General features: G+C 39.7%; 1 protein-coding gene across 8 annotated transcripts in view; it reads left to right on the top strand.

Annotated features, from left to right (window-relative positions):
* The window catches only part of PTPRM (protein tyrosine phosphatase receptor type M), a 668,229-nt gene that overhangs the window by 162,054 nt on the left and 481,225 nt on the right, over positions 1-24,950 (top strand). For all 8 annotated transcript variants that reach the window (XM_080683128.1, XM_080683126.1, XM_080683127.1 and 5 more), the window contains exon 2: positions 16,556-16,678. In XM_080683128.1, coding sequence (XP_080539254.1) covers positions 16,556-16,678 — 123 coding nt within the window. The remainder of the gene's footprint in view (positions 1-16,555; positions 16,679-24,950) is intronic.

Raw genomic sequence — 24,950 nt, 5'->3', positions numbered from 1 at the left:
AATCTTTCATATTTGTGCTTTTCTACACAGTAGTGTTAAGATGCTAATGCTGTTTGGGGATAAAGTTCAAGGATGACATCTACCCTATTCATTTTAGTAAAGATGCAATTCGCTTCAGTAGTTGAAATGCAAGGAGCATCCACAGACTAGTCATTTTACTGTAATTATGTATAACAATAATACCAAGAGGAAAATGTGCCTCCTAGGGCTTAGGAAACAAGGGTCAGGCTCCACCTCTGCTGTCATCTACCTCTGGACTGTAGGCAGGTCAGACCAATTTTCTGGCCTCTGTCCTTGTCTGTAAGATGGGATAACATTTTTGCCCTCCTTTGTCACCAGACTCTTGTGGATGGCCATGTGGAATCATGAAGGTGGCAGTGTGGTAATCCCCTTCTTGCTCAGGGTGGACCACAGCCTGGCATTATACTACTCTCTCTTTCTGCCTTTGCATCCTGGTCTTCAGTCCTTCTTTATATTCTTCCTAATGGCAATGAACTTTGATTCTGTGCACACATAGTAGCCTTCTAACCCTACCTGCCCCTCAAGACTTTACCTGTCTCCCCAGCCACACCTTAAATTCCTCTCCCCTAGAATTCCCCCTTGTTCTTCCTAATCTGCAGTAGCCTTTTAGTAATCTCTGGCACTACACCACCTTGTCATCACAAGGCTGAATTATAGTTGGTCACATATGTGTCTTGAATTGCTAACTAGATTAAAACCCGTGATTTGGTATTGGAGGCAACTCTGCCCTTGTATGGATCCAGAGTTATTGGATGCTGACTGGCATGCTTTTGATAAATCAGGCAAATGCTCCAGCCTCAGCTTTATCACTTGCATACTACTTAAGATTATCTCTGTTCCCAGGTAGAAACACAAATTGGACATCTTTCAGTCTTCTTACAAACAATTAAGGAGTGACCACCCTGGGCAGCCAGGCACCAGGTGTTGCTTCTGCTATAAAATCTGGGTTCTTGCCATGTAGTCAGGAAGGCCAGTGCTCACATGTACCCTGTCCAGAGGGAGCAGAGAGAGCATTTCTTTAATGTGAGAATGATGGGCACTCAGGGAAGAACTAATAACCCAGGAATAAAGAGGAGCTATCCTGTTCTGTGGAAATGGGTCTTAAAGGATGAGTGAGCAAGAGTTTGTTGGGAGGGTGGGTGGGAAGTGCCTGTAGTTAAGGTAGGGAGGAGCCCGAGAACCTGCTGTGCATGTGAGCCTGTGGTGGTTGTGAAGTTCGGAACCCCGTGTACAGAGCAGGTGGGGATGCAGGCGGAGATGCCCTCTAATCACGTGGAAGTGACCTTGGAGATCTTGGGCTCCTCAGGAGAGCGGGGAGGGATGCCAGAGGAGCATCTGTTTCAGAACCAGCCAATGCCTGATAGAAAAATGGCCATAGCAGAGAACCATACCTGCCCTTCACCCAGGGGCAGAAACACCAGGAGACAGTCTGAACTTCAGAACCACAACCCCACTTCCAGCAATTCTGATTCCATATGTATAATAGGGCTCAGGATCTGCTTTAAGAAATTATCTGGGTGATTCTGGTGCAGGTGGTCAGTAAATAGCCCTTTGAATAAATGCTGAATTATCCCTAAGAGTTTTGTAAACCCAAGGAATTATAAAATGTGTACGTTATTCATTTGTCCCCGGGAGACAGACCATGGATAGATCTGTTCAGAATTTCAAAAGAATCCTTAAATTTGCAAAAGTTTAAGAATCACAGGGCTAGAAGAAAAGAATGTAGAACAGAATGAGAGCAGTGCTCTGGCAGGAATACTGGAGAACAATACCCTTTAAAGAACCGTTTGGTGATGTAGGAAAATTGATGTTTTCAGGAGCCGAACTGTAAACATGTTATGAAAGTAAAATCTTGCCACTCAGTTTATAAATCAGGATTTATGTTTGTGTTAATATCTCAATGTTTAAAGGAGATAGTACAATGTTTGGTGGATCTAGAGATTTAACAATTTATCTATTACAGGATATTTTTAAACAAGTTTTTTTCCTGACCTAATTAAATCTTCTGGTTTCCCCTGAGTTTCATTTTTTTTAATTTTGAAGTTAGCAATGTATAAAAGTTCAGTATAATGAAGGTCTTTATTGAGAACTATTAGTAACGGTGCCACATTTTGCTCTCCTGTGGTTAAGGTCCTCTCTGCATTTTTGTGATAGAAATTTTCTGAAATTTAAAGAAGAAAAACTGATATTGGTGCTATTTGGTTTTTACTCCTTGCTCAAGAACTTTCATGTCATCAAGTGTACTGCTGAAAAGTGGTGCCTGCTCCTCTTTTTCCTAAACCCAGGGAAAGTGGGCATATTGTTTATACTGGCAAAGTCAGTACCAAACGGGATGCACTAACTCTAGAGGAGGGCTCTGATCTGAGATGTGTTTCCCTGCATGGCTGAGGCCTAGCAGCCCTCTGGGAAGCATGGCTTGTGCAGCAGTGGGCTTCGGGTCCCAGAGTTCCACTTTGGATTTTGGCTTTAATATTACAGAATTTAGCTGGCCTATGAGGTTTCCTCTAGGCAGATTTCTGGCCCTATGAAGGTTTACTGTTTCTTAAGCCCAGTCAATATTATATTGATCCACAAGGAGTTATTCTCAATTTACTAGGTACCCAGTGCTAGGTTAGATATTGTTAAAAGTTAAGTATCTGCCTGGCTGGTGTGGTTGAGCATGGACCCATGAACCAGGAGGTCACTAGTTCCATTGCTGATCAGGGTACACACCCCAGTTGTGGGCTTGATCCCCATTAAGGGGCATGCAGGAGGTAGCCAATTGATGATTATCTCTCATCATTGATGTTTCTCTCTCTCCCCCTCTTTCTGAATTCAATAAAAAAATTTCTTGAATGGGTTAAGATCTTTAAAAAGAGAAAGTACGCAATATGGCTAAGGACCAACAATAACTCAACTGAAAAATCATCCTATAAGAAAGAGAGATCCAGGCCATGTATAATCAAGTGTAAAATTGCACACTCAGATGATTAAAACCAACTTTATGGTGACACTTTGATTAAGCCGATGACCACAGCTTCTTACAACAAGTCAGCAATATGGGGGGAACAAAGCTTCACTAGAAGCAAAGCTCTCCACTCTCCTGGCTTTATATTTAAAATATCTCAATGAATAGTTTCTGAAAGAAATAGGACTCATGCCAGGCATACTGTGAAATCTTGAATTTGATATTTTCTTGTTTTGAAACTGTTCCCCATCAACGTTCCTGTGTCTACTGTCCTTAAGTTATCTTTATCAAAATAGGAACAATCTAATATCTAGTTATTTGCACTTGGGTCTTGCTTGCATGGGCCTGCACATGCTAGATCTAAATAACTATTGGTTTGGAGTGGAAGTGGCTAGAGGACAGATTGTATGAATCCATTTTAATGTAGTGTTTTTTGCATATTGGGTTTTGATCCTCTTTCTTATAGACTGGAAAATGTAAACTGATTTTAATAATTGAAGACATTAGTAAGCAGATGCTGATAGCTTGGAGAATCAGCTTCCTAATTCAAAAAAATTACATAATAAATTATTTTTTTCTCAAAGCATACTTTCTTTATGACCTGAGAATTGAAGTTTGACATTGAATAAGAATTCACTATTTTTATGTTTCATAAATTTGAAAGATACATAATATGTAATCACTAACATTCCTTTTACATTTGGAACATAAAATCAAACATAACCAACTGAGACATTAAAGCAGAGTTCCAGTAGATACACAGAAAATCTGTTTGCTTTTTGTTGACTTATGCTGAGGTCTGCCAAATAACAGCCTTATTATGCAGATTTTTAGAATAACAGGCCATGGATATCTTAGATTCTTGCCTCCAGTTGCTGACACTATAGTTTTTCTGTGTGTGTTTTTTGTTGTTGTTTGTTTGTTTATTTTGTGTTTTTTTTAATCTGGACCATTTAGGGACAGTTATTCAGGATGAGGTTTTTTTGTTTTTTTTTCCTCTCTCTCGGCTCCTGTATCGTTTTTTATATTCTTTTTAATTTCTTCCTGTCCCTCAAGATTCCTTCCAGAGAACAAGGGTTTCTTTTTAATCCTCTGTGTATCCCTTAGTGTTCCTCCCCTCTTCCTCCTCAGTGCTGACATAACGCCTGGCACTAAGTGAGGGAGGGAAGAGAGGAGATGCCATGGGTCAGTCAAAAAGGCAAGCACGCCAGCATCAGGATTTCTTCTTCCCTTGGTGTAGCCAGAGTGTTTAGTGCATAAAGCCCATTACTGTTTCTTCTCCAGTGTTCTTTTCTAACATAGAGTAGTAAACTTTTTGTTCTTACCTTTGTTACAAAATACTTTCAAGTAGGTATTTAATGAGTAGCAGCACCTTCCTAGGACAGGTGAAGGGAACATTGTCCAAGCCCCAAGAGCTCATGGTACCGTGGAGAAGACAATATGCCCTTGCCCACGGTCATAGTGCTGTGTGGGACGAGGAGGACGTCTAGAAGGCATGCGCATTTTGCAGTTAGGGTACAAAGGAATAAGTGAATGACTTTATCTGTGAAAAGAATCAACAATAGGTACCCAGGAATGGCGGTGTGTGAGCTGAGATTTGAACAGTGAACAGGAGTCTGCCAGCCAGACTCTGGGGTGGGGGTGCCAGGACAGCACTGGCAGATGGTGGCATTTGGGCAGCATGGCCATTGGGGTGAATCTACAGATGTTTAGGAATGACCAGAGTATGCTAGTACAATGAGAGGAAAGTGATGGTAGGAAATTAAGATAAAGAGGTAGGAAAGGATCAAATCAGGAAAACTTCATGTCACATGGTAATATTTGAACGTTATCCCATGAGCAGTGAGGGGCTGATGAATAGTCTTAAGTAGGGAGAGACTGTTTTCGGCTATGTGTTTTATAAAATGTCAGCTTTCTGTTAGTGTGTGGGATTTACTGGAGAGCGCAGAAGTAGATGTGAGGGGGTGGGTCAAGTTCAGTGGGGACATGAGAGGAAACGTAAACTGTGGTACGGTAGGAATAGGAAACGTAGGAATAGGAAACTGATAGGAGAACCATTTAGAAAGTTGTTTGGGGGGTGGGGTAAGGTTTAAACAAAGAGGCCAGTCAACTCAGGTTTTTGTCTTGAGCCTCTGGTTTGTGATGTTGTCAACCAATATAGGCAACATTGATAAAGAGAAGTCTATCCCTTTAATTTCCTATTTCAGAGAGCATGCACCAAACACAGTTGTGGCTGTGTTAGAAATTTATCATCCTCAAACAGTGAATACACTTTCACACTCATCACCAAGTTCAGCCTTTACCATCTCCCTGGGAAATTGGTAGTAAGTATTACAAAAGAGTCATATCTTGTATAGGGCATTGATCCTTTTGTTCAAAATTGCCCCTGAAAATCCTGTAGGGAAGTTCTGGGTTGAAGACTAGCTTACTTTTTCTAAATAAATAAATAAATTAATTAATTAATTAAAATAAAAAATTCGATCTTTAAGCATAAGAAGTATGCTGAACCCAATGAGATATGCTCACTAAGAGAGGCATGAAGGAAGACGGAGCAGTGACTAATGGATAGGTATGGGGGAGAATCAATTCATTTCTCTCATTTCTCAGTTCCAGCTCATTGGGGCATATGATTGTTAGACTCCTGGACTAAATGAAAGACTTGCCTCTCATACCATCCACTTTCATTGTTGAAGTCAGGTATGTTAATTGCACCTATGATCTGAGCACTGTATATCCCCTTCTTATGCTCACTGTATAAACTGCCCAAAGATAGAATGGTTAGCTGGTAGATCTATGACTTAATGCACCCATGTCTCACATTCCAATTAAGTTTAGTCTTACCAATTTTCATTTTTGAGTAAGTATTCCTAATGATAGGGAATTGGAATGAATGTTTTACCAAGAGGACATAGGAAATTACATTTCATTTTCATTAGATTCTACGCAATGAATGTGATATGTAGAAAAAACGTTCATTGTGGGAAATACATTTAGTTGAGTTTAGGTTAATCAGTATCCAGTGAAAATAAATAATTGGTTGGCTAATATTAGCTGAATAGCATAGCTTGGCTCTACTGCATATTAGTAATTTCAGGAGTTTATTTTATCAGCTGTCCCAGATAATGATTTTATATTAATAAAAGGTTAAGTAGGTTTCTGAAAACCATACTAAGCGGCAGGTGTGCTCCTGGGCATAAAATGAAATTCTATTTTTTATTAATTTTGGGGGGTATCTCTGACCAACAGCCAGGATCGTGTTCTACCTAGGGTATCTCTTGTTGAGTAGTTCTACTTGTAGAGGAAGTGCAGCCTGGAGCACTTTGATCTGCCAGTGCTCTTCTGTTGCCCTTATTCACCTGAGAGATGTTTATGATTAACAGGAGTTATTTAGACCAGTGATTGTCCAAAGCTTTTCCCCACTCCCTTTGAGGAGTATAATACAATCCACTGATGGATGGAAGAAAATATTTGGACATTAATTCTAATTTATTTTCTAGTTTGTACTTTTAAAGGTCAATTATACATGTGTATGTACAGTAATAATCTGCATATGTAGAGTACTACATTATATAATTTACAAATAAATATAGTAGGTTGTGTATTTTTTAAAACCTTCTTCCTTCTTCTAATATTTGAAACTACTGATCTAGAGCACTTTTCTAAAATAGGCTGATGATTAGATTATTCTGGGAACTTTTTTTAAACCATAGATTCCTGGTGCTGCTCCCAGAAGATTCTGGTTAAATGGGTCAGTCTGGAATAGTAGTTGTCAAACATCAGTATACATTTCAGAATCATCTGGAGGTCTGGCTTGTTAAAACTCAGATTGCTGAACCCCATCTGGGAGTTTCTAATTTAGTAGTTCGGGGAGTGGGGAGAATTTGCATTTCTAACAAGTGCCCAGGAGATGATGCTGGTTCAGGGACCCTCTTTGAGAACCACTGGTCCAGTGTGGTCTCAGGACACAGGCCTCTCTTGGATCCGGTAATAAGTACTGATCTAGGCGTGCTCATGTTCTCCTCTAGACAATTCTTGCAGATATTGTCATTTTCCCCCCTTTTTACTCCTATTGCTCTGATAAAGGCAAACAACTGTTTTTTTCACACTATAGTTTTCAATATTGGTGGAGGATAAGAGCATTGGTGTTATATTCAGGCAGATTCAAATTTACAGGGAATATATATATGAGTGGTTTATATCAATCCTGTAGCAACTCTATGAGGTACTTATTTGTATACTAGCGGCCCGGTGCACGACATTTGTGCATGAGGTGGGGGCCCTCAGCTCGGCCTGTCGGGAGGTCGCAGTCTGGGACCCCTTGGGGGATGTCCAACTGCCGCTTAGCGCTTCCTTGGCACTGCTGCAGAGTCAGGAAAGGCTCCTGCCATTGCCACTGCGTACGCCTGTAGTGAGCCCTGCTCAGGGTTTCTGGCTGGGCAGCGCTCCCCCTGTGGCGCACTGACCACCAGGGGGCAGCTCCTGCATTGAGCATCTGCCCCTGGTGGTTAGTGCATGTCAGAGCAACTGGTCCTTCTGCCGTTTGGTTGATTTGCATATTAGCCTTTTATTATATAGGATGGAAACGGAGACAGTCAGGTCTCTAATGATTTGGCTGTATCTGTACAATATTTTGGAAAATAAGTAACACTATTACCCATTAAAAATGTATTTTAAATTTTAAGTCAATGAGAAAAATACATGCTTACTTAATACAGTCAGATCTTTTTTATGATTAGGAATCAGTAAATTGATATAAAATGAAGAATGCAGTGAGTGTAAATGCCACAGAAAATTTAAGAACAAGACAGCTTATTTCCTGTGAATTATATAAAATATATCCATTGGCAAATAGCACTTTTACAATAGTGCATAACATTAGCCATTTAAATGCCCGTGCAATGTGTAAAAACTGCTTGCTTGATTAAATTATGTAGAAGAGCATTTCTATAACATTTAGTGTCTGATTCACTAACCATCACTGGGGAACTCAAAGTTTAAGAGGCATTATATACATTCATTTTTGGCAGGCAATTAAATGTCGCTGTCACTGGGTTGATTTACAGGAAGAAAGAGCAGTGGCTTTGCTGTGTTGGTGCAGGTTTGTTTTTACAACTCTTAACACAATGATGTATATTATAGCTCACTTTCTGTTTATCCTTTGAAATGTGTAGTTTATAGCCTTTTATCTCACTATTTTAAAATGGAAAAAAAAATGGAGAGGACCACCTGAAATTACATGTAATTTAGGAAAATAGAACATATAACATCAGTTCTTTTGGGGGGGTACTTTAGCATTTGTTTTTGATCTGCCCTTTTTATAGAGACTCAGTTAATACTTCATGCATTTGGTAAAGGCTGCCTTAAATGGGGTCATTCTGTATTTAGAACAAATGAGAAAAATGTTCCAGAAATCTCCTCAAGGAGTATTACAGCCTTTTTATTAAATAGCTGCAAATGGACTGTAATTATCACAAGAACCATTGTTAGAGTATATAAATCCATTTAACTGGGTAAAGGCAGAACTCAAAATGTGTATGTATGTTATAAATAAGTTTATGAAATTAACATTTGTCCTCCACTAGCTTCTTAGAATCAGGAATTTATTTGCAATGCAATTCATGTAACAATCAGTATATAAATAGTACACATTGTTGTGTTGTTTGTTTTATAAAGGTAGGTTAAGGGTGATAATGTGTAGCCTGGAAAGAGTATGAATTTTGGACGCAGGCCTCGGTTTAACTGCTGGCCTTACACCGAATTCTGTGTGACTTTGGGCGAGGTATTTGACCGTTCCAAATAGCCATTTGTAAAAATAGAAATGTATCAAGTAAAGTCCAGCCAGGAGACAGAAACCACACAGTGATTTGAACAGGGAATGTTTTTTTGTAAAGAATAATTAACAGCGGATTAGAATACAAGAGATTGGCTAGTGTGAAGTGAATTGAGCTCTAATGAATAAAGGAGTAGCAGATGTGAAGAACAGCCGCTGGACCAGGATGGAAATAGAGGTCTGGGGAGGAGAGCCTCTAGAGCTGAGATCCAGGGCATGACTGTGGCTCAGCGGATGATGTGGAAGTCATTGTGGGGACACACTGATACAATATAGAAGAAATGTGTCCTCTAGGGTGGCTTGGGCAGCTGTTGATGGGCCCTGTCCCTTTGGAGGTGCTACAAAACCACTGGGGGAGTGGTTTCTGGGGCAAGATGCTCTCTGCCAGCCACCATGCACCAGGGCAGCGGAGCACCGGGAAGGCCCCTGCACTGCAAGCCTTTTGTTGGAGGAGCCTCAGTGCTGAGAGCCTTCAAGGGAGGCCCCAGAGCCCACTCCTTCCCCCTGCAGTGCCTCTCCAGACCCACCACTGTCAGAGCTTAACATCTTCACAACTACGACAGGAAACCTGCTTAGTCGGCCCAGATACATTTTTGCAGAGTAAGCAATGAAATGTGAATTTAGAGCTGAGTGTTGGTAACTGGCACAAATAATATTGACCGTTGCCTTTAGAGTTTTTAAGTTTAAATAATACATGTAGACATCTGCATGGTTTTTGCTATGTAACACGGTCTTTGAATCAGACCTATTGAGACAATGGTCTTAAACGGGTTGTGAGGAGTAAATTGTTGGAAGCTGCCCATTGCCTTCACCAGCAGAGAGGTGTGGACAAGGAACCCGGAAGGCTGGTCAACCTTGAGGCTCTGGCAAGGGTCAGAGCCATACACCCACTGTCTGGTGGAGACAAAGGGAGCTGAAGCAACTTCCACCTTTTAGTTTTGTGTAAATCCTTGCTGATGGGCTATCATCCAGCTGTTACTGGAAATTGCCTGCCTAAGGGCTATGGGTGTATCCCAGACCTGAATAAAAAGGATTGCAAGGCCAGAGCAAAGCGTAGTCCTCTCTTTGGCTTCTGCCTGGCCCCCAATTCCCAAATTAGTATTTTTCTTGTCTAGTCTCTTTCATTTGTGTGCGGCCTCTTCCAGAACCTGAACCCTGAACCTGAACCCTGAACCACGCAGGACGTGGGGAGGTACACTTGTAACTGGCAGCCCATGGGGGGGGGGGTATTCACAGTAAATGAAATCATTACTATATATTGCCTTAAGCAGAATCTGGCTAGCACGTGACAGATGTTCACGGAATGGTAGCTGTTAATACCAGAGAACTTTGTAGAACACAGGTTGCATTCTGACTGCCTTGGTAGGACAATCACATAGTAGTTTTGATTGATAACTTCAAGCTGAACAAATAGTCCCAGATAATGTTTCTATCCCCAAATCTTAAGTACCACAGACAACAGTATTGGCAGAATTGTGAAGTCAGTTTAGTGGATCTAGACTCACCCTTTACAAAATTGAACAGGACAGAAATGAAAAAAAGATCAGTGTATGCTATGCCAGTAGAGATAAATTTGGTTTGTTAAATGCACATATACTAGTACATGTCCTGGGTCAAGACAGTGGGTCACAATTTAAAAAATGTTAAGCACTGCCCTAAATGATGGGCTCTAATCCTTGTCTATTTTTCGTTGTCTTTTCTTCAGTAGGATATAGAATGGTCATGTGAAAGCTCTTACAAGGTTTCCTTTGTGGGAAAAGCAGACCATCTTCTCCTTTATAGTTTCTATGTTAATGATGTCATACTATTCTTGGATCTACTGAATAATTCCCTGCTACTCTAAAGCAAGAAGAAAGATAAATTCCCTCCAGTATGCAAATGACAATATTTTATTTTCATAAATCAAGAATGACCTTTATAGACAACTAGCCTTGCTATCTAATTATTGCCAGAAAAAGAAGAGTTCAACTTTTCTAAAGTGAAAACTATAATTTGTGTAGACTTCATTAACATTTAACTGGATTATAGTTTTCAACCATAATAAAAAATGAACATGGTCAGTGATTTAGTCACATTTTTAGCAGGGCTGGGTGTTTTGTGGGATTATATTAAAATTGTTTTCATTGTGTAGGTGTTTGTTACATTAAACTTCTTTAAACAATTGGCGAAAATTATTGCAGCTGAATTCTGCATAGAATTTTGGGGAATTTATTATCTAAAAAGCATGTATTGGTGTCTGTCATGTACCAATTCTAGGGAATGCCAAGATAACTTAGATACAATTATAATCAGAATTACTTTTGAGCAGAAATAGGCTTTCAGACACCTATTCTTTTGAAGTTCTTTAGTTTTCATGAAATATTATCTGGCCTACTACAGTTTCATCTGCTTTTTAAAGCACATGGCTCTACCCTTCAGTAATAGCACAGACTAGTTGCAATTTTCAGTTGGGGAGTAAATACACAAAATTTAGCAGCCCAATAAGACTTTGTTGAGAGAACCAATATGCATAAAGGCCATTTTCAGGGATATTACAGCTTTAAGCCTAGAATGCACTGAGTTCCCACAAAATCAAGTTTATTGAATCAAAGTTTGGTGACATGCTATCATACTACGTTACTAAATAGACCCTAAAACCCATAGCTCTGTTCTGGTGGATGCTGATGAGAGCTCTGTTCATCAGCTTAGGTTGATTGCTTCTTACCAGGGTCCTGGGAAGATGGTTCTCTCTAGATTAGGAGTAGCTCTGTTTCTTTTGGATTTTCAGCTTGGAAGATACTATCCCATAGTGTTAAGAATCTGGGCAGTCAACACAGGATGCCTGGGTTCAAATCTCTGCTTTACCTCCCAGCTTTGAGACCCTGTGTAAACTCTGTAATCACTGTGCCTCAGTTTATGTACCTATAAAAGGAAGACCATCGTATCCACCTTATCAGGTTGGCATCAGGATTAAACAAGTCCTCAGTAAAATATAGTCCCTATCAGTAGTTTTAGTATTAATATTATTATATCATAGATACTGTGAATTATGTAATCAATCATATTTTCCTTTTTGGGCCTGGTACCCCAAACTCAAAGTGAAATTTCTAGCTAACTTCCAGTAAATGAACCTGGTGACATTGTTTTATTACTTGGTGGTGAAGTGGAGTCCTCACTATTTCCTGGTATAATCCCATTTTTCTGTGCCCATTTTCCTTGCTTTTTAATTTTAACTTTTCTTTAATTTTGTTAATTTAACTTCTATGTCATTGTGTAGCAAGGTATGTCATGGACTAGGCCATGAAATCGTCATTTTTGCATAGAATCAGCAATGATGATAACCTAAGTATTTGACATCCATGGACACTTCCTTTTGCATAAAAATTTATTATTGATTCAGCACATGTAGTATTTTAGTGTGTTGTCTTAACCTTTGCTAAGGAAAAACTGCTCTTTCTCAATAAGGTCTGATGCAGGCATGTGGGCATGTACATATGTGTGAGTATGTGTGTTGTGAGAGAGAATATGAATGATGCAGGCCACCACTTCTCCCGTTTTGCATCACCTTTCCTCCATCTTATTTATGACGTGGCTCAGTCTCAATTCTCCTCCACAAAAGAGAAATAATTTACTTCGATTTGGCAGAGGAATGCAGTCCAGCCATGAGCGATTGGGCATTAGTCCAAGCAAGACAATTCTGGACAAACCTTGGCAAAATCTGCTGCTGACCACATTCCTGTACACGGTGGCAAACTGTCTGTTATTCTGAAAATTAAGGAGACTTATTTTTGGAAATGCTCATTCATTTCACTAAGTTACAGTGAGCTTTGCTTCCTTCTCATACTCTTCACTGTCCCCACAGCATTTACAAATCCCACATGCTCCATAGAGGAGCCCACAGGAGTGTGCTGCAGGATTGCTCACAACTCTTTACTTTCTTACTAAGTTTCCAATGATACAGTCCAACTATTTGCAGTGAAATGAACTCATGTGAATAATGGTTGTATGAGATATATATGGTAAGAAGGATTTAAGAATTAATAGTAACTGATATGGTTGAACATGCCTGACACTGTTGCACTAACTTTACTTTTGCTGTGTAATTGAATGATTAGAAATACCACATCAGGTACATGTTATCTCCATTCTACAGGTAGGGGAATCAGAGTGCAGAGTGCCAGGTGATTTGTCTTCAGTCACAAAGCGAGGGGTGGAAGAATTGGATGTGCCAGGTGTTTGACCCTGGAACCTGTTCACTTCCACCACTACACAGAGCTGCCTTAAAAACCAAAAGTTTTACAAAAAAAAATAAAATAAAAAAACACCAAAAGTTTAATCTGCTCATTTTCAAAATCGTCATTTCAATTATGATGTTGTTTACCTTAATCTCATCTCATTTTAGTTCCATCCACCACCTTTGGTATTTTAGGGTCTCTCATCTGTTGGAAAATCGGTGTGCAGGGGGCTATATCTTCCGGCAACAGGAAATTCCTAGTCTGTCCTATTTTCCAGTGGTTTGATAATCATACATGGGTCCAGAAAGAACCATATCATCTTTTTATGTTTCCTTTCAAGTGATAAAAGTAGCTTTATGTAATAGGAAAATTATATCCTTGCACCAGCATTGCATTAGTCTTTGGGGTTGCTGTCAGCTGTGCATTCTCTTCCCTTTACATTTGGTTATATCTTTAGTGCCAACAGTTGCGTCATAAAGCAGATCTTTAACCAGCCTTGAGTTGTTTTGTGGATGCCCATAGCCAGTTCTCACTGTTTAAGACCGCACTGCAGGACTTTCATCATCAGTGTGCTGTCTATGTTTCCATGGTTATTTTTTTCGTTTTGAACATTATTAGTGCTACCCACTGTTTGGGCTTCTGGCCTCAGTACAGAATCTATTTTCTACATCAGAATTGGGGTTTGCAGCCAAGGGAACATATTTATCATACATGTTTGCATTGTCTTGTAACATTTCTTACTCCAAAGTCGAAAGTTGTTAGTATTATGTGCTTTAAACAAATCCATTTTGTTTCTTTGAACTTGTTAAAACTGAGTGAGAGGGCAGTATAAATTACCACTTGTCAAGCTGAAATATTAATTTGATGCTGTATTTTTGTAGTATATTTCTGTTCCCAGTGGATTGTTTAATTGCCCAGTTCTGTTAAATGTGTTACAAAACACAGCATCCGAAGCCACTAATTTCACCATCATGCCTGGAGAGCACAACTAAGAGAAAGTTAGAAAGCTAGCACAGGCCTTTTAAAAGGTCTGAGCTCCCTCATTCTGCCCTGTTTAACTTTTTGTGTGTTTGTTTTTAATTAGTGATCTGGTGGCAGACATAGAAAGCATGCTTATCAAATTAGCACATACCCAAGTCTAGGTAAGATGGCTAATACCCAAATGTAAAATCAGGATTCCAAAAGCTCTCAATACACTGGAGTGATGCACTGAAAACAAAGAGATAGGGGTTAGTGAGGGTAAATGTATGTCCTATGTTTTCATTCAGAAAGTCACTTGCCTTACTTAGTATAGGAGAAGAGAATCGGCTCAACAGCAGTGATTTGAATTTCACGCTCCTATGGGAATTCAGGCTCCTAGGAGCTCAAAATGGACCAGCACCCTGTTCAGACTGCTGAAAGAGCACGAGGTCAAGAGAAGTAGACAGTTGAATTTAGGACCTAGAGTCCTTCTTTTGGAAAAGTGCTGATAAACCTGTGAGTGTTCAGAGGTTTACCAGGATGGTGAAAGTCTTCCTAGCTTCTAGTAGGAAGAACTGGAGGGAGCAAAGCATTGTTTTGCCCAGAGAAGAGAAGACTTAGAACATGACAATTCTTTTCAAATGATCAGCTTTCCTGGGTAAGAGCTGAGACTTTTTACTATTTCTGCAGAGGGTAGAGCTAAGATAAATGAGTAGACATTGCAGGAAGCAGAGTGTGGACCTTTATACAGAGGGAGTTATTTACATGGCAAGGATGCTTTTTAAAATTCTCAGTGCCTCACATGTTCATAAGCTGTCTGTCTGTCTAGAAGGTTGTTAAACATTTGGTTGGAAGTTGGACCAGGTGACCTCTAACATCTGTTTTATCTCTGAGGTTGTACAATTGCTGTTTTACTTATTGCCGCCAGGGCATACAGAGCAGACATAGTGTAGTAATATTCTTATTTTTATGTGTTATTGATCAGAATACTTAATTTTTATCATTGACAATAATTATAATTATAATTTTAAATTAATGTAATTAATGACATTATCTAATGGTTAATAGAATCCTATATGATAAAAGCCTAATATGCTAAGTGTCCAGTCATCCAGTAGTTCATTCAACCAATCAAAGCATAATATGCTAATGATATGCTAAGGCCATTCAACTGCTTGCTACGACGTGCACTGACCACCAGGGGGCAGACAGTTGACCCACTGAGCAGTCGCTATGATGTGCACTGACCACCAGGGGGCAGACAGTTGACTAGTAGATTAGCTTGCTGTTGGGGTCCTGCCAATCGGGACTGAGCGAGACAGGGTGGTCATGCCCTGGAGCCCTCCCATGGTCCCTCCTCAGCCCCGATTGTGCACTGGTGGGGTCCCTTGGCCTGGCCTGTGCCCTCTTGCAATCCAGGACCCCTCGGGGGATGTTGGAGAGCCAGTTTCAGCCCAATCCCGCTCAATAGGATTGCCCCTGATGGTCAGTGCGCTTCCACAGGGGGAGCGCCTCTCAGCCAGAAGCCATGCTCATGGCTGGCGAGCAAAGCGGTGGTGGCGGGAGCCTCTCCCACCTCCTAATCAGCGCTAAGCATGTCCAACTGCTGGCAGTCGAACATCCCCCAAGGGCTCCCGGACTGCGAGAGGGCACAGGCTGGGCTGAGGGCCCCCCCCCATCCGCCCCCCAAGTGCACAAATTTTGTGCACCGGGCCTCATGTGTTCATAATAATTGATTTGGTCAATGTAATCAGTAACTTTTGAAATGTGAAACATTGGAGAAAAGACTTGATACTGTAGTGATTCAAAGTAACAGGAGACATTTAAAGATGCTGGATGGGACTGAACATTGTCTCTGTGCCCCAGGATGCTAAAATAGCTAAATTGCTTTGCATATACTACATTTTGTTTTTTCAAGTAGTCTTATTTCTATCACCAAAATTAAGCATATGTTTACTACATGTTTAGTTTTAATTTATTCTTGCCTTTAAAAATTGTGAACTATAAGCAAATTTATAACCTGTTTTAATTTTGATACCTAATATATCCGAAGTATTACTAGTAAAATAAAACCAGTTTCTATGGTAAACTTAGAATAATCCTTAGAAAAATAATTTGCCAGCTATGTCCATGATCTATACTGCATTTTATCTCCTGCCATCATGCCAGTGTTGTGGTGAAAGTTTTTTTCTTTTAATTTTTTTGTACAAATTATAATGGTTTTTCTATAGAAAACACATTGAACACTGGGTGGTTCTATTAAAGTTTTGAACACAAGATCAGTTATTCCAAATTCCTGTGCACCTGCAAAATAGGAATTATAAATTTGTATAGGTCTTACTTTTCATTGAATTTTTAAAATATTGGTTCTTTTTGGGGAACAATATAATATAGCATTTTGGCAAGACATGGTTAATACTCAGCTAGCAAGGGTTCAATAGGGTCAATATCCAGAGTTCCTCAGCACTAAGTTCAAATCAAATTTAAGAAGCATCAAGAAGGTTTATGGTAACCTATAATCATCATAGCTTTTTCCTGAGGTCTAGTGTTATCTACATTACTTTCCATTCTGTTGTGTTTCAGGAGGTTGCCTCTTTGATGAGCCATATAGCACGTGTGGATATAACCAAGCTGAAGATGATGACTTCAATTGGGAGCAAGTGAACACCTTGACCAAACCAACTTCTGATCCATGGATGCCATCAGGTTTGCTTTTAGTTTTAAGTGTTTTTGTTTTTTTGTTTTTTTAAAATCAAATGTTCACAAGAGTCTTAATCGCAGTAAATATTCATTGGGTATTGGTTGAATGAGTGAGGGTGTAGGTCTTTGAGTGTGGCAGTCAAGGACTGATTAACTAGTGAGAGTGCTACTACAATTAAGAAGACCAGTTATAAGGAGTTTATCTTTGTCTGTTTTTATTTAAAGTCTAATTAAAGTTTACTTCCTTTACCTTTGGATGCATCTGAGCTAGATTAATGGGCACTTCCCAATTAATCCTTCCCAAGCAGCAGATATAGGAAATAGATTGATGTCTCTTCTGGCAAATGTGTCTAGTGAATGTAACTGTAGCTGGGGAATCAAAATTACAGTCTTGGTCACAAATTGGAGAATTGGAGACCTTGGGAGGTAGCATAAACTTTGTCCTCAGGGGCTCAACTGGTATCTGGGTGATCTGTGAGGATGCCAGTGATCTTGAAAGCATTCTGCAGATGAAACGGTGATGCACACATGTGGATGCTTTGTCCTCTGTAAAAGTGCTTAGTATATTTTCTGATGAGTAAAGGACATTTGCTCCACTGAACACCAGCAAGAATTCTACCTTATATTCAGAAGGAAGAGTGGGAAGATCATTATTAGTGAACTCTAATCACATTGGAGCTTGATCATTGTAATGGACACCCTTTTCAGGCTGTGATATTGGACATCTTTAAAATTTTAGATTGCAGATTCATATTATAAACTAGAGGCCCAGTGCACGAAATTCATGCACTTGGTGGAGGGGAGTCCCCTCAGCCCGGCCTGCGCCCTCTTGCAGTCCAGGAGCCCTCGGGGGATGTCCGACTGCCACAAAGGCAGGAGAGGCTCCCGCCACCGCCGCTGCACTCACCAGCCATGAGCCCGGCTTCTGACTGAGTGGTGTTCCCCCTGTGGGAGCACACTGACCACCAGGCAGTAGCTCCTGTGTTGAGTGTCTGCCCCCTGGTGTTCAGTGCATGACATAGTGATCAGTCATTCTGCCATTTGGTCCATTTGCATATTAGCCTTTTATTATATAGGATGGGGTAAAGAGTGTGCTCTATTCAGGATTCAAACTGTAAAACATGTCATTTTGATTTGGATTTCAGGTAAACACATTTTTTTTGGTAATTTTTAATCACTGCAAAGTTCTTCATTAATGCACCTAAATGTAGCAATAATTACATTTAGTAATCTTGTGAAGGTAGCTTCAAACATGAAGTAGAATCTAATGTTCTTAAGTAAGCTTTAATCGTTTTGGTGCCCACCATGTTCTGGATGTCTCCTTCCCACATTTAGATCCTGTAACTTCCAAGAAAGGAGCTTTGAGCTCCTTAGCACTATGACTTTATTGGACTTCAAAACGTTTCTAGCTCTTGTTTATTTACCCGTAACTCACAGTCTCTCTTTTTCCCTCTCGTTTTTTTATTTGTTTGTTTGTTCATATATGTGCTTTTGGATATGTCTTGTATTTGAATTAGTGGTACTTTGGTTGCTTCCCTCCCCCCCACCCCACCCCATTCCAGTTACTGTTTTCATTCTTGTTAGCAATGGGGAAAGGAGAGAGGAGAGCAGAACTGTGCTCCCACGTGGAGCTGTTCTTTTCCAAACAGGCTTCTCACCCTGAAAGTCTCTTGGTCATTGTCATCTGCTCTTTCTTGAGGATCCAGTCTGTGTCCAGAGGGGCTGGAGATGGATGAGGCTATGGTACTGAGGAGGATACTCAGACAGAGTCCTGGTAGATTTATCCACAAGAGTTCACTCATGCTTTCTTTATTCTCTTTGAATTTGGTGAGCAGTTTGGTAGTTGATTTTATTATTGTGGTCCTTTAGATTGCAGTTTGACTTGGAAAAATTGAATTTTTACAAAGGACCCCCAATATTGCAAGATCTTCTTCAGTTTCCACTGCTTCTATTTTTATCACATGATTACAAACTTCCCTTTATAAAGAAAGGGGAGGAATTGTTTCTTGTCACTATCTTGTTCTTTTCTTCTTTATGTTGTTCCATAATACTGTCTCAGACCAAGTTGACCAAGTTTTAAATACAGAAAGGGTGGGATCCTAGCAGAGGCCATTACAAAAATGGCATTAAAGATCAAAGACCAATTGTATCCTGCAACAATCAGTTGTTGGGTAATTGAGGGAATGGAGGGGAAGCAACTGTTTAAATATCTGGCCTTTGAAATCTCTTCTGCCTTTGGAAGAATATACTAGTAGGGCTATTTACTAGTAGATGTTCTGTTTGAATTTACTCTCATTCTGTTGACTAATAGAATACTTGGTGATGAATATTAGGCTTTTGTAGCTTAATACCTCTGAATGTTACATATTCTAAAACTTTTTTCAGTTCCATATGATTTCTGATAATTACAGTGGCCCCAACCACTCCCACACAGGTTGGAAGTCATTGTTGGGACATGTGGGTCGTTTAGATGTCAGCAAGAGGATGGGGGAAAGACTAGCAGGCCAATTCCTCTACCTCTCTATGCCTATGGGAATGGTCCAGATTTTTGTTATCATATAAAATTATAGGCAATCCAAATTCAAAACCTAATGTATTAAAATCAGTAGATTGATAATTATTCCATCGGATTACATTTTTTGCCTTAATATATCATTTCAAATACTGGAATTTTTTCCTACTATGTTTTAAACAAAGTTGAGTCATTAAAAATGTTTCTTTGAGCCATAATATGTGCTAATCATGATACCAATTACTGTGGAAAATGAAGGATTATAATAAATGGTTTTTTCTCAGAATTCATCTACTTGGGAAAGAAGGTTACAAAAATACAATTAGTGAACAATCTAAAATGATATATAATTATATAATGATATGGTATAGGCTGAAAGTGTTTGAAGAGTAGTTTTCTTACCTTAAAACCAATATGTATAAATAATCTGGACTTGTGCCCAGCTGACCGGTCCACCTAAAGTGAGAAAGTAAATTCTCAGTGAAATATCATTGTTAGAAGTAAGGAAATATCATCTTATAAATTTGCATATGGTATCATAAGGTATGAATTTTAAACTAAGCTGTCAAAATGTACATAGAGCCTTGGGGTTTAATTACTATTTAGTTTCAAGGGTTTTCTCCTCCTCCCTTTTCTGCTCTCCTCTTTCTCCTCCTCTCTTTCTGTTAGTATTTTAAACCTTTATGTAAAATATAAAGGGATCAGGCCTAAACTGATTTGTTCTTGCACATGTATTTGTATTTGGTCTCACATGTGTAGGCTGGTCTGTGATGCCTTAGACCAGTGGTCGGCAAACCACAGCTCGCGAGCCACATGTGGCTCGCAAGCTGCGGTTTGCCGCTCTGTTGACTAATGAGTTTGCTGACCACTGGACTAGACTAAATGTTACTGTGTAGTTGGAAGCTGTGAGGATTAGGCAATTGTGGCATATTGTGTGCAAAGAGGTAAAGGGTAGTATATGACAGTGGTCGGCAAACTCATTAGTCAACAGAGCAGCAAACCACGGCTGGCTTGCGAGACGCGGTTTGCCGACCACTGCCTTAAACCAAGGCTTGGCAAGTTGTGTCCTGCAGGCAAATTACAGCCTGCTGCCAGTTTTTGTATGACTTACAAACTAAAAATGGTATTTACGTTTTTGAGTGGTTGAAAAATCAAAATAATGATACTATTTTGTGACACATGAAATTCAGTTCAGTGTCCATAAACAAATTTTTATTGGCACACAGCCATGGCCAGCCTATATAATAAAGAGGTAATATGGAAATTAACCTTCACACCCTCACAAGATGGCTGCCTATGACCAGGCTGGCAGGGGGATGACCAAACGACTGAACAAGCAGGCTGCGTGGGGGGCCAGTTGGGGGTGACAAGGCCTGCAGGGGGGGCAGTTAGGGGCAACCAGGCTGGCAGAGGGGGGCAGTTGGGGATGACCAGGCCAGCAAGGGGGGCAGTAAGGGGTGACCAGGCTGGCGGGGGCGACAATTAGGAGCGACCATTCTGACATGGAGGGGGCATTTGGGGGTGACCAGGCAGGCAGGCAGGTGAGCCATTAGGAGCCAGCGATCCAGCAATCCCCAGGATCGGGCCTAAACTGGCAGTTGGACATTCCCTGAGGCGTCCTGGATTGGAGAGGGTGCAGGCTGGGCTGAGGGCACCCCCCTCCCCCCGCCCGTGCATGGATTTTGTGCACCGGGCCTCTAGTTTGTTAAATACCATGGCAGGGTGTGTAGTTGCAGCAGACACAGTAGTCTCCACAAAGCCTGGATATTTCCTGTTTTGTTCTTTTCAGAAAAAAAATGTGTGTTCCCCTGTCTTAAACCGTTCGGGTACCAGCATATAATTGTGGCTTTGGACTCTTAATTTATATTGTTATTGTTTTCTATACTCATTTCTATTAACATACAGACATTATTTCACATTTTGTTTCACTTTCAGATTGTATGTTTTCCAAACATTGGGCTATTAAAATGAGAAAAAAACCTGATGAGTAGGATTTTTCTATCTTTCCCATAAATTTGCTGTCTATTAAAAGCATTGTGATTTTCTTTATTGTTTAGTAACATAATTATCGTGGGACTATTATGAGTCTAAGAAGGAAATAATAGATCAAGATGAATTTAAAAATTATGACAGTGAGAGACTAAAATTTTTATTCTAATTTTAAAATTTACTCTAATTAAAATATTACTTTGTCTTCTTTGAACTAGATGCTCCAGTGTGTAGGGTTTGCTTTCCTTTCTTTTCATGTGTGAGGTTATTTTTAGCCACATTAAAAATTTTTAAATACAGTCTGGAGCTTTATACATGCTGACATAATAACTACTCTGAGGCTCTGACATTGACTCTGGAAATACATATTTAGGGCAAATAAATACCAAATCACTTATATGTTTTTATTTAAAGTAGACAGTTACGTTATAATGGATTATAGTCTTTGAATCAGACAGTTTTTCTGATGGTTGCGAACTTTCTTAAACTTTGTCATAAGAATTGCCACTTTGAGCACAAGAAACTTTGATTAAATAACCAAATAATAACCTGGCATCTTGTTACACTGGTTCCGGCTATCACTTTATATGCTGTAGTACATGTGTAATTATCAGCGTAGAGTAAGAATTATTGATTAAGCGTTTTATGATATAAAAACACCTACATAGTTTGACAGTGGTTGATGGTTTCTTTAATGTTCTCAAGTTCTTTATTTATATTAGTTAAAAAGATTTTTTTATCTTACAAAATTATAGACACTTCAAAATTCAAAACCTAATGTATTAAAATCAGTACTGTTTTCCTCTAATAAAAAGGCCTGTTATCTTACTTTGCATGATCTACTCAAAGAGAGCAGAATTTACAATTACATTACTCTGAACCTTACTGTTGTATTGACATTCCTGAACCTTTGACATAACTTAATCCAATTCACATTTATTGAGAGGTTCTGATAGATCTGATTTTGTACCAGATCATATGTTTCCTGGGGCTGTCTTTGTATCCTCAATGCATAGCACAATTTTTAGAACTTAGTAGGTTCGCAAAAGATGTTTCCAGGATGAGTAAAGAAAATGTATAGGTCCTTATTTCAGAGACCTTACAGTCTAGTGAAAAAGATGGATTTTAGCCCAGTGAGAGACCATTTTCAGACTTCTAACCTACAGACTGAAAGATAATACATTTTTGTTGTTTTAAGCCACCAAGTTTATTCTCATTTGCTATGATATGGTTGATGTTTTTATATTTTATTAGAATATAATGTGTAACTTAGTGTACCTGTTCTATAAAATAGTTTACAAGTTCCATAGTTTATGTATAAGAATATGTGACCCTGTTTTATATTTTAAAAGAAAAACACTAAATCCATTTATAATATAAGAAATATAAAGGTAGCTTATAGCCATAGACATTTGATACTCATAAAACTGGTTTTTATTTCTACACAACATGGTCTCCTTGAGATACCGTGCCTCTAAAAAGCCTATAATTAAGTGAATTTGGGTCCTAGTGCTGGGAAAACAAAACATTATGCTTAGTGCTTTTCTAAGTAGCAGATCATGCATCTAGCGGGAAGCTCATTTAGCTTCCCACATCCAAGCTTTACATATTGCAAATTGAGAACTGTGTTGTTTCTGATCTTTATGGAGATGCAATGACTGAGGATTGGATCATTTCTCTGGGTGTTCATATGAAAGAAAGAGAGAGGGAAGTGCCAGGCTGAAGGAGCAATATGCACTCTTAGTGTGATGACCCAGAAAATAGAAAAAATAACTCTGTATTTGTAGAGTCAGTTTCACATTTGGGAACATGATGGATGGAGAGACAAAGGAATTGAAGTTTTCTTTTTGGGCGTGTTCATCAGCCGTGTTTTGCTCCTGCTAGGGAAGGCTTCTCTGCTTATCTACACTTCAGGACTTATACGGGGCTTAGTGAGTGAAGAGAAGACTAAAAAGGGCTTGAAATGATATTTTTCCTTACTAAATTTCAGTGTGTATGTAGTGAGTAATATTTTTGGCACAGAATAGTCAGACAGTTGTCTAATTATCTCATTCATTCTTTGAATCTTGTCACCATTCAACAAATATTTATTGAACACCTGCTATGTGCCAGGCACTGCTGGAAATGCTAGGGAGTCTTCACTGAGTGCACCCCACACTCCCAGTCTGGTGAGATTGTTCTCGGATTGCCAAATAATCACATCCTATAAGACCATGTTTTCCAGCACTTATTATTGACTTTCTGGAAATTAGTACTCAAAAAATAATACAAAATTTAGTGCATCAGACTCAGCACATTATATCATCAAATTCAGTTTCCTTGTATGCTTTGTTCTTTAAAAAGGAGCAAAAACATCTAAATCACAGGCATGGGGCAGGATAGTACGTTCTGGTAATTCTCTTTTATAAAGCAAAGGGAGCTTGTATATGTAGATGACAGCAGTTGACAAAGTTTGCTTTTTTGCTGTATATCATTTAATCCTCATGATGACCCTGGGATATTGGGTGGCATTATCTCTATTTTATACCTTAGGAGACTGAAGTTCAGAGAAATTAAACTTGCCCCAGGCATCACGTGAGAGAAGCAGCCCCCATATTTGCTTCTCAAATGCCATACAATGATCTTCCCACAGGAGCACATCATCCGGTGAAGGGGGTTAGGCGTCATCGAAGGTGGCAACTATTGAGACCTTGAAATGCACATGAAGGCTGCCAGGTCAGATGCTGGCTCTCTCGCTTTGTAGCTATTAAAATTGGGCAAGTGCTGAAGCTCCCGGTCATCCGTGAACTACTAGTTAGTAATATATGTCTGTGGAGTGATGGAGCTGCAGTAGTAGAGTCTCTGTCCACCTGCCAGTTCTGTCCCACGGAGGAGGCAGGCAGTTAGGTAATAAGCAGAGACATGTGATGCAATGGGGGGACATGCTAAGGGCTGTGAAGAAAACCTAAATCGGGGTAAGGCTTAGTGAGTGATGGGAGCCGTACACAGGAACAGCCTCTCTGAGCAGAGCCTGGAATCCAGTCAGGGACACCTTGGCCATGGAGGTGAGTTACCGGGGTGGAGAAGAGCAGGAGCAAAGACTGAGGCAGGGGTGAACTCTGCGGAGGGTGGCCAGTGAAAAGTTGTGGAAGGACATTTAGAACTTACCTCATAGGTTGCTGACCAGGTGAGACAAAAGAATCCACTTCGGGAATTTAGTTTTGAACTTGGCCCAGCACAGTGTTCAGGAAATGTCCTCCTTTTATTGTTAGGATGTTATGAAGTAATCTTCAGAGTAATTTGGAATAGCCTCATTTGTACTCTCTGTGAGGTGGGCAGTTCATACAGAGGTCTTATTTTCTCTTCTAAATGATACCAAATAAGAAACAGAAGATACAGATCTTCACATAATGTTTGAAAGATTAAAAAAAGCAAGCTGAAAGAAGTCCATTTAAATGTAGACAATGTTTTTGTCATCATGGTAGGATTTGGGGTAATTGCACTATCATTTCTATTTTGAATATTTCCTTTATGATCAGGTATAACTTTATAATAAAAACTAACACTTAAAAATTTGTTGGGGGTTATCATTGATTTGGCATTATTTTAGTTGATTCTGAATATTTCCAGTCACTGAAGTCAAGAATTGAAAACAGTTTAATTGTGCTTGAGTATCTCATTCAAGTGTCCCACAGTGAGGTGCTGCCTGGCATGCACTTGTACGACAGTCACTGACAAACATACTCCCTCCCTTCATCTTACGTGAATCACCTTGGTGAGGCTTACACTGGGTTTCCA

This window comes from Plecotus auritus (genome assembly GCF_963455305.1).
Source record: "Plecotus auritus genome assembly, chromosome: 8".
Taxonomy (NCBI): domain Eukaryota; kingdom Metazoa; phylum Chordata; class Mammalia; order Chiroptera; family Vespertilionidae; genus Plecotus; species Plecotus auritus.
This window is presented reverse-complemented; position numbering and strand designations above follow the sequence as displayed.